Source organism: Camelus ferus, chromosome 6, assembly GCF_009834535.1.
Source record: "Camelus ferus isolate YT-003-E chromosome 6, BCGSAC_Cfer_1.0, whole genome shotgun sequence".
Taxonomy (NCBI): Eukaryota; Metazoa; Chordata; class Mammalia; order Artiodactyla; family Camelidae; genus Camelus; species Camelus ferus.
In genome coordinates this window covers 30409073-30423276 of record NC_045701.1, presented here as the reverse complement: position 1 = coordinate 30423276, position 14204 = coordinate 30409073, and the positions used below count along the sequence as shown (strand labels likewise).

The 14204-nt window shown below is 41.1% G+C and overlaps 1 protein-coding gene across 1 annotated transcript; it reads left to right on the top strand.

Moving 5' to 3' along the window:
- The first annotated feature begins 103 nt into the window (after nt 1–103).
- LOC116664174 (ribonuclease 4-like) lies at nt 104–1996 on the top strand. Its single transcript, XM_032481621.1, has one exon. The coding sequence runs from the start codon at nt 153–155 to the stop codon at nt 576–578; it is 426 nt and encodes a 141-aa protein (XP_032337512.1). The 5' UTR covers nt 104–152; the 3' UTR covers nt 579–1996.
- Nucleotides 1997–14204: the final 12208 nt, after the last annotated feature.

Sequence of the window (14204 nt, the reverse complement as noted above, 5' to 3'; positions counted from 1 at the left end):
TGCCATGACTACAAGAAGAATAAGTGTAGGTAGAGGGCAGAGGAGACATTAAGTGTTTGGACCAAGAGTTCTTAGAAGTAAGAATCCTGGGGGAAGTGGACCTTGGCCCACTCCCTGACCCCACTCTTCCTTGACCTGCTTTCACAGGGAACATGAATCTGACATGGACCCTTCTTCTCCTCTTCTTCCTGGAGCAAACTGTCTTCACTCCAGGCCTGCCCTTCTCAAGACGACATATAGACAGTCCCACATCATGGGTCCCTGGGGGACACCACCGATACTGTGACGTGATGATGAGGCGACGGTGGCTGATCCACAGGGATAAGTGCAAGCAGATCAACACCTTTATTCACGAAGACCTGGCCACCGTAGCAGCCTTCTGTAACACTCCAGCAGTGCCCTGCACCAGCAGCCGCTCCTTGCGCAGCTGCCACAACAGTACTCACGACGTCAGTGTCACCGACTGCTTTGCCAGAGCAGGGACCCGGCCCCCCTACTGCCACTACCACAAGAAGGACTCCACCAGGCCCATCCGTGTGGGCTGTGAGGAGGGGGAACCTGTTCATCTGGACGGCTAGGCTCCTCCCAGCCCTGACATGTAATGCCAAGGAATTGCACCCTACATCTTTAAGTCTTTGAGACTTTGTCAAAGTCTTCCATGTAAGTGCTTCTTCTCTGGTGTAAGGCTCGCTTACTGTTTTCAGTCATCTCTCTTACAGCCTCTCCCCTAACGCTAACTCCACAGCCCACCCCGCACTTTTGACACGGTGTCGGTTTTTTGGATGCAAGACAAGGTGGGGATGGGGATGTCAGAGAATAAAGCCCTCTCAAGGGGCTTCTATTCTGGAAAAGCCTTGCTCCCATCTAGCAACTACACAAGCCGTTGATTTACCCACGAGCTTCTCCAATAAGAACTCTCGCCTGGTTCGCAGGGTCCTCCAGCTGGACCTTCAGCTCCTTTCTCCCCAGTGGGCTCCTGCGGAGGGGATTTGGGACGACACCCAAATCCCCAGAGAGATGTCCTTAATTTCCTTAATAGAAACAAGGCCCTGATGCGCAGAGCACGGCACCGGAAGGAGCAGCTACCCGGAGGAGAGGTGGCAGAGCGGGTGACTCTACACCTCGTGGTCCCCTCCGCGTCTCCCGCACCGGCCCGCAGGGGGCGCTGCGCCACCTGAATCCCCTTGGCCAAGCGGAGAGCAGAACGTCTTCCTGGGTTCCCCTTAAGACAGCGGGAAATGGGTTGGAAGTTTCTTAATTACCGTCACGTGGCTGGAAGATAATAGATGAATAAACAGAAAATTCAGCCAGCATAAATACAACCAACTTTCAAAGACCAGATTTCTGGGTTTACCAAAACATTCATGCTTTCGTGCTCTTTAGTATTAACAAGCCACCTTCAGATTCACACTCTTAGCATCGCAGGTATGAATGAAAGGGCGTGAGATATGTGCAGAGCACCTTCTTGTGTTATAAGCTTTGCAGTTTGGCTGAGCTGGAAATGAGCCTATTTCTTTCTTGGAATCCATTCCCTTCTGAAGGAAGTTTTTCTACCCACAAGAGGGAGCAGCCATAGGTGACCGAATTCTCTACTCGGAGACTCCATCAAAATGATGGCAGGGCTTTGAAGCAAAAGAGGGCACCTGACTCTTAGGGCAGCTATCCATTGACTGACTGGCCAAGTGCCCATGGAGTAAACCGGTGTGGGGATTTTACTCTCCTGCAACAATGGTGACAAAATTGGGACTCTTAACTTTCATCTTTCCCCTGATGCCAGGAGCTGTAGCCGTGTTGTCCTTATTTGTGACCTTCAGCACTTAGCCTAATGCTTGCTATAAAAGTGCTTCCAATAAATCTTTAAAGGGCCGTTGTGGTAGACCCGCTGGTGCTGTGGGGTTTTGGTAGATTCCTATTTAAAGGACAAAAAAGCTTCCTTCCCTTCTACTCTTGGTTTCCACTCTTGAGTGGATTGTGAATCTTATTGATTTTTTTTTCCTGCATCTAATGATATAATTATATAGTATTTCTCTCCTAATTCATAAATGGGGTGAATTGTAGTAACTGATTTTAGATATTAAACCAACTTTGGTATAAACTCATTTCAGTTAAGCTAAATTATCTTTTTTTACATAACTGAATTTAGTTTGCAAATATTTAAGGATTTTTTGTTTTTGCATTTATGTTTATGAATGAAATTGGTCTGAAATTTCTTTTTTTGCTATTACCATGTTTGATTTTGGTATCCAGATTATATATTAGCCTTCAGAAATGAGTTGAGGAATATTCCTTCTCTATTTTCTGTAATTGGAATTATATGTTATTTTATTATTTACTGAACTCATCTGTAAGGCTGTCTGGCCCTGACATTTTCTTTGAGACTATTTTTAACTTCTGTTTCAATTTTTTTAACAATTACAGATATGCTGAGTTTTCTAGTTCTTTTTTAATTGAAGTATACTTGATTTACAATATTATATTAGTTTTAGGTGTGCAGTATAGTGATTCAGTATTTTGCAGATCACACTCCATTGTAGGTTACTACATGATAATGGCTACAATTCGCTGTGCTGTACAGTACATCCTTGTTGCTTGTCTATTTTATACATAGTAGTTGGAATCTGTTTATTCCATACCCCTAATTTGTACTTACCTCTTTCCTTTTCACCTCGGTAGTAACCACAAGTTTGTTTTCTATATCTGCAAGTCTGTTTCTGTTTTGCATATACATTTGTCTGTATTATGTTTTAGATTCCACACATAAGTGATATTCTTAGATCTTCTTGAGATAACTTTGACAGGTTGTTTTTGTTTTCTGTAGGAATTTATCCATTTCATCTGAAGTGTTTCAATATATTGGCACAAAATTAATCACATTCTTTTAAAATATTTGCAGCATCTGTTTTTACATCTTATTTCTATTCTGACATTTTATTTGTACCTTTCAAAATTGATAAAACTTATGAGAAATGCCTGTTTTATTAGATTTATTAAACGGACTATTTCAGACATACAAGAGCTAAAGGAATTAGCTTTTAATTTTTTATAGTAATCGTTATAATCTTCATATATGAAAAGCTTCATAATCTTTAATGAAGAAGGAAGTCCTTCAGGCAGAGGAAAAAGGACACCAGGTGGAAATAGGAACCCACACAAAAATGAAGACATTGGAAGTTGTAATTACATGACAGTATGCATAACTCCTGGGAATAGTGAGTGGAAAAAGCTTTGGAAATTTTGAGTTATAACTCTAAAATACCGCATTTTGTTCTCCACGAAGGAATATGTTTATTTTCTAAGGCAGAAGCCCCAATAACATAATTTATTTACCCTTCTTATAAATGTCAAATAGTAAAACTGCCTCCAAATTAAAAATAAAATTCTTGTTTAAAATTTCTCTCCTTGGATATCTGAAATTTCTTTTCCATATAAGTCACATTTCTTTATTTCTAGCTGCCCAAATGATTTTTTTCTTATTCATTAATTTCATCATTTCACTAAACTACATCTTGGTATTGGTTGTTTTACATCGATATTCCCAGTTATGTGGTATTCACTTTCAATTTGCACTTGCAAATCTCTTTTTAAAACTTCAGTTGTTTTATTGAATTATAGCTTTTAGTATTTGTTTCCATCTTTGGGGGTGTTTTACCTTCAGGAATTCCCATCATCCATATATTAAATATTCTTTGCTATCTTCCATACTTCTTTCTTTCATTGCTCAATCTTTGCTCAAGATTTTGATAAAGACAGTATTGAATATATAGATCACTTTGGATAGTATGGACAGTTTAACAGTATTAATTCTTCCAATTCATGAACACAGGATGATGTCTTCCATTTAGTTGTATCTGCTTTAATTTTTAAATCAGCATGTTATGGTTTTCAGTGTACAAGTCTTTCACCTCCTTAGTTAGGTTTATTCCTAAGTATTTTATTCTTTTTAGTGCTACTGTAAATGGGACTGTTTTCTTAATTTCCTTTTCTGATAGTTTGTTGTTAGTGTATAGAAATGCAACTGAGTTTCATATGTTGATTTTGCATTTTGCAACTTCACTGAATTTATTAGTGGTAGCAGTTTTTTCTTTTTGTGGAGTGTTTAGGGTTTTCTACATATAAGATCATGTCATCTGCAAACAGATAATTTTACTTCTTTCTTTCTATATATCTGATAAGAGGTTAATTTCCAAAATATATAAGGAACTCTGACAACTCAATAGCAATAATAATAATAATAATAATAATAATAATAATAATAATAATAATAATAATAAATCTAAGTTTTAAATGGGCAAAAGACTTGAATAGACATTACTCCAAAGAAGACATACAAGTGGCCAACAGGTCCTGAGATATTACTTCACACCTGTTAGAATGGCTGTTATCGAAAAGCTAAGAGATAGCAAGTGCTGAAGAAGTTGTGGAGAAATTGGAACCCCAACAACAAGTTCCTGCTGTATAGCACAGGGGACTATATCCAGTATCTTGTAGTAACTTATGTTGAAGAAGAATATGAAAATGAATATATGTATGCTTATATATGACTGAAGCATTGTGCTGTACACCAGAAATTGATACAACATTGTAAACTGACTAAAAAATATATATATACACACACACACACACACACAAAAAGAAATTGGAACCCCTGTACTCTGTTAGTAGGAACATAAAATGGTGCAGCCACTGTGGAAAACAGTATGGAAGTTCCACAAAAAATTTAAAATATGATTCAACAATCCCCCTCTGAATATATATCCAAAAGAGTTGAAGTCAACATATCCAAGAGGTATCTGCCTGCCCATTGTTCACTGCAGCATTATTCACAATGGCCAAGATACGGAAACAAGCAGAATGTTCATATACACACAATAGAGTATTATTCAGCCTTAAAAAGGAAATCCTACTATTTGGACCTGGTGGTGCATGGAGACAGATGGCTGGCCACATCTCCTGAGTTGAGTCCAAAGGACATGGGGGCTCCCTAGGACTGGGTGTCTCTTTGAACCCCCATCACCGGGCATAGAGACCATGCTCAGAAATGTTTGATTGATGAAGGGAGGGATGTGTTGTACATCTGACCCAGCACAGTGAGTTTGCTCAAAGTTATTAAATATGTAAGTCAGAATATTCTATCAATTTTATGTTATCTTTCTGTTCTGTATCTCAGTGATCATCTGCCTGTATTTCCTGCTTTGAACTCTGGTTGTCCTCTAGGACTGGAGCCATGCCTGCAAGCCCAGAGATTCAAATGTCTCACCAGTGCTCTCCCCATCAGAGCTGGCTCCTGTTTCCCAGACCCTCCAGCTGCCAACTGGAGCCTTCTCGCCACAGTTTACTGCAAACATTACCATGGCTCACACCTGACTTAGAGTGTCAGCCAGTGCTTGGAACCCCCAGGAGTTCCTGTGCTCCCAGTGGGTTGGTTCTTCTAGAATTCTGACATCAGTCTGAATCAACCAGACATTTTACTCTGGATTCCTAGCCCCTTTCCTTGGGAACCAGCCCTTTAGCCAGCTTGGTATATCCTGACAAAATCCAGCTGCTCCTTTTACTCAGTGGCTTATCTCAGGGGTTTCCATGTGACCAATAGTCAAATAGAGACATGACAGAGGGAGAGCTGGCAAATGCATCTGTATCTTAGGTATCCTAACGAATCCTCTGGGAACTATGACGCAATGTTTGATTCCAAACCACATTAATGCACAGCTACTACGATTAAGAGAGCTTTACAGAGGGCTGTCTTAAAAAGTCAGTAGACCCATCCAGGGGAGTTATAATGGAACCATCACATCCATTTGGTTTGCATTTCTTCTCTTCTTCTGGATAGTGTATCTCAAAGGTCTTTAATTCCCCATTATCTTAGATGATCAGTATTTCAAGAACAAAGCTTCCACAAGGTGCTTGAAGGGGAGAGAAAGGGATTGAGCAATTTAACTGATTTCGCGTTAGTTAATGGTTACAGAATAATTAATTATTTTTAAAAAGAATAATTAAAACCATTGCTAAGGCCATTCAGAGGAGGTAAAAGTCAATAAAACTATTTCTCCCTTTGACTTTTCTTTCTTTTCCTTTTCATTCTCCTGTCAGTGACTTGTAAGAATCTCTAATCGCCTTGTTTCTTAGAAAACCAGTACTGCAGGAACACTAGTCTTACTGGATGCTCTGCTGGGGAGAAAGTGTAGTTTCTATGGATTAAGAAAGGTTTAAGATGTCTGTTTATCATAGTTGGTTCTAAAATATTTTCATATTAGAACATGAAAAGCTCTCTTTTAATTCTATTTAACTTTACTTTGCTTTTTATCCCCAAATGTCTGGGCTCTGGAAACCCTTTTCCCCATGACTCCTGATAAACTTTGGAAAATGCTCTTGAAATATTTTGTGATCTCCTTTGGGTGCTGGAAGTCTTTACCTTCTCATGCTTGCTCTTAAGTGTCAGGGTAATCTGGATGTCACACTAGGCAGTGAACCTGAAAACAGGGAGGACACACGGTTCTAAACAGAACTGATGGTGCCCATAGATCACAAGAGCCTTGCCAGATAGGAGCTTTCAAATGCTGACGGAAAAGTCATGCACAAGGACCTACAAAAATAACATGAAGCAGATTCTTGTGGCCCTTTCTCCAGGAGAAGCACTGCTAGCTTACCCTCCACTCTTCTCTTGATGAAGGTCTTATGCTTCTTCTGAGATGGTGTTTGTTGGAATGATGGGAAGAGTCTGAACCAGTGGGGGCTTGTGAATGAAGTTGTAGAATGAAGCTAGCCCATGTGAAATTTTGTGCAAACTTTCTTCTTTGATGTGCATCTCTTCCCTGATGCTAGTGAGCATTCCAAGTCCAGAAAGCTTCTTTTTCTTCTCTTTATCCTTAGTTTTTTAAATTCTTTTTTTAGGTTTTGTTTTTTGTTTTTTTTTTTTTTTTTTTTTGGAGGGACAGTAATTAGGTTTACTTATTTATTTGATGGAGGTACTGAGGATTGAGCCCAGGACCTCATGCGTACTAGGCAGGCACTCTCCCACTGAGCTCTCCCCTTGCCTCCCAGAAAGCCTCTCCTCAAGCTTCCACAGCTGTATGGGCCTCTATCTACAGATAGGAGCCATCCAGGGAAGGATGGTCAAAGGGAGGACTTTCTCTGAATAGGGGTGCTTGATGCAGAAAATGTTAAAAAAAAAAATATATATATATATATGTATATGATTTTCAGTAACTTAGAACGCAACAATTTAAAATATAATTCCAACCTGGTAACGTTTTAAGTCTATTTATCATTAGAAGTACAAAAGAATCACTTCCCTAAAAAAAAATTCTTCCAGGTTGAAGCTTGAGACCTGTGAACTCTGCCCCAGGTTTTCATTTACCTCTGTCTCATTTTCTCTCTCCCACATTAACCCCCACAGACCTCAGGCTGAGTAGAAAATCCATTTGGCATTTTGGAAACTATCTTTACTAGCAAAGGAAAGACAAAGACCTGAGTTAAGTGTGGTAAACACACAGGTAGTAACATGCCACGCAGCACAGCCTGCCTGCCTGCGGTCCCTGCCACTGAGCCACCTGGTGGAAGAAGCAACTTCTCAGGCACTGAAGCCGGGGCTCCTATCTTTTCCTTTCTGGGAACCCCCAACAGATATCCTCTCTCATTCTTCTCTTTAGCATTTCCCTTCCAAGGAAAGTTCTAGAATAAAATGCTTGCCCCAGATCGAGTCTTAGATAAAGGGTGAGTGTATAATCTTCACTTCTCCAATCAGAGTTTCGGTGTCTTCCTTTCCTTCTGAACAAGTAAAAGATAAGGCTCTTTTCCCCCTAGAAAATGCATGTTGACCTAACCTCTTTTAGGGTGAGGAATGTATCAGCACATTAAAGTGTGTGTGTGGTGGGGTGGAGGCGGCAGGGCTGATCATAGGGACTATAAGGAGAACTCAGAAAGACTTCTAAAGCCACCATGCTTAGTAAGGTCTACTAATAATTGAAAAAACCTCTGTTAGTCCCACCTATTAGTGAATGGTTTGAATCACCATAGTTGTGGGACACATGCACTCTATTATGTTTATGTGAATTAGATATGATCCCTGCCTTTCAAGTACCTGTCTTTAGTTTAGCAAGAGAACACCGTAAATAGTTGTTCTTGTCCTATACAATCAGAAGCCTTGATCAAGTTTTAATCAAGGATTACATTGATTCTATAAGACTGATAAAAGTTAGCTGCAAAATAACTTGCCAGAGAGTTAATGGAGGGTAATTTTCACTATTCATTCATTCATTCATCAGCTATTATTTAAATGCCTACTATTTGCCAAGAACTGTGGGAAATGTGTTAAGCACTGGAACTCAGTTCTGAAAAAGACAGTGCAGGGTCCTACTCTTTTGAAACATACATTCTAGTGGAGGCAGAAAAGTGTTACATAAGTAAGAAGTAAATAATTACAGATTATAATAATAACTATACAGGAAAAAGTAAGGGCAATATGATAGAGGGACTGGTGGATGAAAAGAATAGAATTGCTATAGACCTAATATTTCCACTCCCCCAATTCCTATGTTGAAATCCTACCCCCAGATGTGATGGCATTAGGAGGTGGGAGGTCTTTGGGGTGATTAGATCATAAGGGTGGATCCCTTGTGAATGAGATTAGTACTCACATAAAAGAGATCCCAGAGAGCTCCCTGGCCCCTTCTACCACGTGAGGACATGACAAAAAGACAGCCATCTCTGAACCAGGAAGCAGGCTCTCTCCAGACAGCGAATCTGCTGGTGCCTTGATCTTGGACTTCCCAGCCTCCAGAACTGTGAGAAATCAAGTTCTGTTGTTTTTAAGCCACCCAGGCTGTGGGACTAAAGGGACTTAGACAAGGACTATAGACAGGGTGGTTAGGAAAGAACCTCTGATGAGGAGAAATTTAAACTGAAACCTGGTATCATATAAAAGAACACTTCAGGCAGAAAGAATAGAAAGTGCAAAAGTCCTGAGGCTGGCAAAGGCTTGACATCTTTTAGGTGCCTTATAGAGGTGGTGTGGCTGAGGTGAAGTGAGTGGGTGTGAGGTGATGATGAAGAGATGGAAAGGGAACATGTGGAAAAGTCAGCAGTGGAGTCTCCCAGGATTTCCCGTCATAGAGTTAGCATAGCCTCAGGAAAACAATCAAGGGAAACTCCCAATTTCCTAAAGAAAGAGAGCGCACTGACTGCAGACTATCATTTGAATGAAATGAGCTCACCATGAGGAATTATGCAAGCTCCAACTTAAGCAACAGAAGAAGCAGCAAAATCTCAGGTGAACAGCTGTCTCTCTACACTGAGATGAGTGTCTCTGAGGTTCTGAGCTCCTCCTGCAGAGGAAGGAGTGATGTAATGAGCCTCATGACTAGACAGAGAGGCTGGGCGATGCTCTCCCTGGAGACACCACCCAAAGCCTTCTGATGTCAGCAGCCGTAATTAGGAGTATTTATTGAAAGAACAGCATCAGCCACAACAACAAACTGTGTTAAGCAATGACAAATTCTGTACAGATGTCAATTTATCGTAAGTGCTAAGAATAGAGAGAGATTAATGGCATTCAAAGTGCAAACGTGGAGATTTAGGGCCATTATTATAGAGCTGCAGAGAAGGGCTGTGAGATGCTCTACTGGATTGCTTAAGGATAATGTTGAATCTCGCTTCATTGGTTCCTTATGTAGTTTTCCTTTTGCCAAAAAAGAGGAAGAGCTGGACTAATCCCCAAATTAATCAATTATCCTGCACATTAGTGGTAATGAAAGATCACTGATAGAATAAAGAACTTCTGTTTGATTTCCCCCTTCTTTCTTAGGGACCTAATTTCCTCCTTTATTGGCACCAGTTTATCATGGTTGAATCAGTCTGTCCATACAGAGAGCACCCAGTCCCTCCTCTCTGGGTACATGGCCACTAAGCACAGCCTGTCCAAGTGCCTTGCTCTCAGGATGGGTTCACGGAACCCTGTCAGTCTCACAGGCTTCTACGTGTTCCTGATTAACATCAGGGCTTCCTTCTCATTTCTCTGCCTGTGGCAAACCCCGAAGCTGCCCCTGCCTCCCGTAGCTCCTCCTGTCTCCAGCAATGGCTTCAGTCCCCTGAGGTCACCCACTTGCGCCTCTCTTTCATGTGCATTCCAGCCATGAGGATGGTGTCCCATGAGGCTTGCGCCACTCAGGCAAAAGGCTGGAGGCACAGGCTGGGAGGTTATGCAGAAGCCTTTCCCATGTCATCTACACTCTCTCATCTGTGTGCCATATTACCACCTGTTCACCTATGAACACCTACACACATTTCGGATCTCAATTTAAGTGTCAGCTACTCCGTGGAGCCTTCCTCGGAACAATTCTCATCCCTTTCTTTATGTTGTTTGCACATTTAAAACTTCTAATTTATACTTTGGCTCTGCATATAGAACCATAAGTCCCTTGAGGGCCGGGATCGTGTCTCATCTATCTGGGTGTTAATAATGACTAGTGCATAGTAGATGCTTGATAGCTCATTGTCAAATAAGTTCATTACCGTGAACATCTCTCATAAGAGAGGCCAGTGAGGTAAAAGGAAGCGTAACACAGCATCCCTGTATTAGTTTGCTTTCCATTTAGCTGGAAACGAAATTTATATAGGAAGACAACTGAAAATTCAAGGCCACAAAAACATAACGTAAGTGGTGCAGAAACAGGTTCTGTGAGTTGGAGGAAGATTAGATTATTCAGGGCTGAAACAGCCAGGCGAGTCTGTGGGTGGTCATGGGATAGTGAGTTGAAGTTTGAAGGTGGATAGGACGTAAGCGGTTGGGCAAAAGCACCCTAGGCAGCAGGAATGACAAAAGATTCAAAAGGAAATTTCAGACAATGGTGAATAGACAAATCTAATTTCACACTGATGCAATGCTTTCATCAAATCTGTTTTGTATGCAAATTTGTCAATTGGCCCAATAATATCCTCAATAGCATATTTCCCTCTAGTATCAGTTCCAGCCTGGTGGGAGGTGTCACATTTAGTTGCATGTCTCTTTAGCCACCTTTAAACTGTCACATTTCCATAGACTTCCTTTATCTTTTGGGGCTTTGAAATTTTTGAAGAAATCAGCATCTCCCTTTTTAACTTTTCCTTCTAAATAGACTTCATTTTTTTGAGCAGTTTTAGAGTCACAGCAAAATTGAGCAGAAAGTAGAGAGTTCCCATATACCCCTGTGCCCACCAACTCCCCTACCCATCACCCCCTACCCTCTGCCACATGCATAGCCTCCCCCACTGTCAATATCCCTCACCAGAGGGGGACATTTGTTACAACTGATGCAACTACACAGATACATCATAATCTCTCCGAGTCCACAGCTTACAGTAGGGTTCACTCTTGGTGTTGTATGTATGTACACAATTAAATCTATGTTTTTCCCTTGTTAATTTATCATTTGTTTGACTTATAGGTTCCCAGTCACTGAACCTTAATGAGTAGGGGAAAAAGTTTCTTCCTCCCCTACATTGCCTTCCCTTGTTCTGTGATTACAAGCCCCTTGTTCTGTAATTCCATGTCCCTTCTTCAATGGTGTGAATCCTGGTTCTTCACAACATTAACCATTGTACTCATTTGTTCATTTTTATAATACATCTAAAGTAGTTTGAATGGCCTTGCCCATATCACTATAATAAACAAGACTACTAAAAAAGTTTGGGATGTGTTTGCAATTTTTCCCTCACCCCTACCATACTCTGCATAAGACTGAAGGTTTACACTTAAACCATAAATATCAGAAGAGAGAATAAAATACTGTTATTTTAATAATAAGTGTGGAGTGCAGCAACAGATAACCAGCAGTGTTATTAGTCTTAGGTGGTACTGTGGCACTGGGCTCAAATTCATGTCTACGTACCCCCAGAGCCCACGCTTTTATTCACTATATGATGTTCTGCAAGGTCGCAAATGAAGAAGAGTAAGCGCCCTAGAATCAGGAGCAGGAAGTGATTTAGACTCTGAAATGACAATAGACAAGGAAGCAGGCTGACAAGGGCTAGCTACTGGGCAGGATGGATGGATTACAAGGAACACAACCTAGGGAGCTGGAAGGTCAGTGAAAGTTCACTGCAAACCTCAGACCGTCCCCCCTCTACCCCCAACTCTTTACTCACCATCTAATTTTAAATGCTTTTCTCTGGAAGAGGACATTCTCTGGAACTTGAGCAATCAGCAGCAGCTCAGAAATGTTAAACAAATACTCCATTGTTCCCCAAGAATTTAAGTCAATAATGATTTTATTCTTCCAGTGAATAAAGTATACAACTCCAATTATCTGAGCTGGCTGACTAGCATCCAGCTCTGAAACATTCTTTGCAATGGTCTGATTTGAAGCTTCACAATAAGGCAGCTACCAACTCCTGCCCCCTCCACCAGCCTTGCCTAACAGGGATTAAGTATTTCCTAACAGGGAGTTTAGGAGAAAGGGCAGGACAGGGCTTGAAGGCGTGCTACTGCTCTGGGTCTGCTCCCTCCCTCTTCCTGGCTACTCTTCTGTGTACCAAACAGAAGGGAGCATCCAAAGGCATCCTTCAGCTGCACTGTTTCGACGCCTCTTCCTCCAACCTTCATCCACTCCTTTGTTTCCTTTATACAATCTTCTCCATCTTATTTCCCCCGGCAGTGTTTCTTAATTCCTCCCTGAATTTCAGAATTCCATTTGGTAGATTTTCTCTTTCTCTGAAATACATACTTTGAAATTTCCTTTAGTGAAAGATTGCTAGTTATAACTCCATTGGTGTGGTTTTATTTATTTATTTATTTATTTAGGTCTGAAAAGGCTTTATTTTACCTTATTTTTTAAGTGACGGGGTAAATAATTCTCAGTTGGCAATGATTTTTTTTTCAGTACTTTAAACATAGTAGTCTTCTGTTTTCTGGCTTCCTTAGTCTCTGATGAGAAGTCAGCTGTCAGTCTGTCATTCCTCTGAAGATAATCTTACAAGCGTTCATAGTCTATCTTTCTTATTATACTGAATATTCCTCCTGTGTTCTTTGTTTTGTAAATGAGCCATCCTCAGTGAGAATCCCTGGAGTTATCACTTCCGAGGACTCCGCTCCTCCTCTGCTGTTGGACATTCCATTAGTAACAAAGGAGGACCTAGAAGATGTTTTACGATTCTTGTTGCTATGGTCTAACATTTAATATCAACACTTTTGGACATCTATGGACAAAACTTGAAACTCAAAACTGTGTAGTCACAAACTTTTGAGGTTAAATAGGAATTGATATCTTACAATGTTTTATTTCTTATTCATGTCTTATGCCTGATATGTGAAAATAAATGCCCAGTCTGTTGTATTGCTGTTAATCTGGGTTTGAAAATCATTCTATTACTTTCTAGCGTTAACTCCGGCAAGTTACTTAGCTTCAAGTTATGGTCATTGGTAGATATAATAATGGCGTCTATCATCATATCTCGTATGACCAGGACCACCCAAGAAGGCTGTTCTCTTGCTCGCTGTACATCCCCCTGCTCGACCTGCCTCACCTACACCCCACTCATATGACTGACCTTTCCTCTTCATCGTAGAGCCTAATCAGTAAATGCCTCCATTTACTTCACCAGGCCCCAGCTAGTGAGTATTCTAATCTTTAGATCAGAACTGTCTTCACTGTGATAGTTTATCAAAGGGTCATGCTTCTCTACTGGTTACCCTGGTAACCGATGAGCCAATCTGACGTCATTTCCCCTTATAAGTAGTAACCTTCCTCACCACCGGACCGCTGCCGTATCCTGCCTGCGGTTGGTCGCACAAGAAGAGGTGCCATTCCACGACCTTGCTTGGGACTTGTAAGACCCCCCTATCCACTAAGCCACTGCTGTCTCCGTAACTGACTCTGGGCTCTTTCTTTGGTCTTAAGGTTGGACAAGTACAGGGCTTGCAGGCCTGTGGGGTGCAGCCCTACAGTCTCAGCATTACTGGGAGTATTAAATGAAAAATTAAACGGCCACACAGGCCAGTGTCATCCTGGTGTTCCACTTCATGGCTCCCTTTCCTCATTGCCCGAAAACCAATCAGTCACCAAGTTCTGTACACTTCACCACTTTCATTTCTTTTACTGTCTACTGCTTTTCTTTCCCTTTCAGGTCATCATCATTTCCCCTAGATCATTTTCTATAATTGCTTCTGGCCCTTCCCTGCTGTCTTCTGCAGCTCTTCTAGGCTATGACTCAGCCGGACAGGCACCTCCAGGGCT

Coding starts and splice junctions, on each gene's coding strand:
- LOC116664174 (XM_032481621.1), top strand. CDS start 153: ATGAATCTGACATGGACCCTTCTTCTCCTCTTCTTCCTGGAGCAAACT.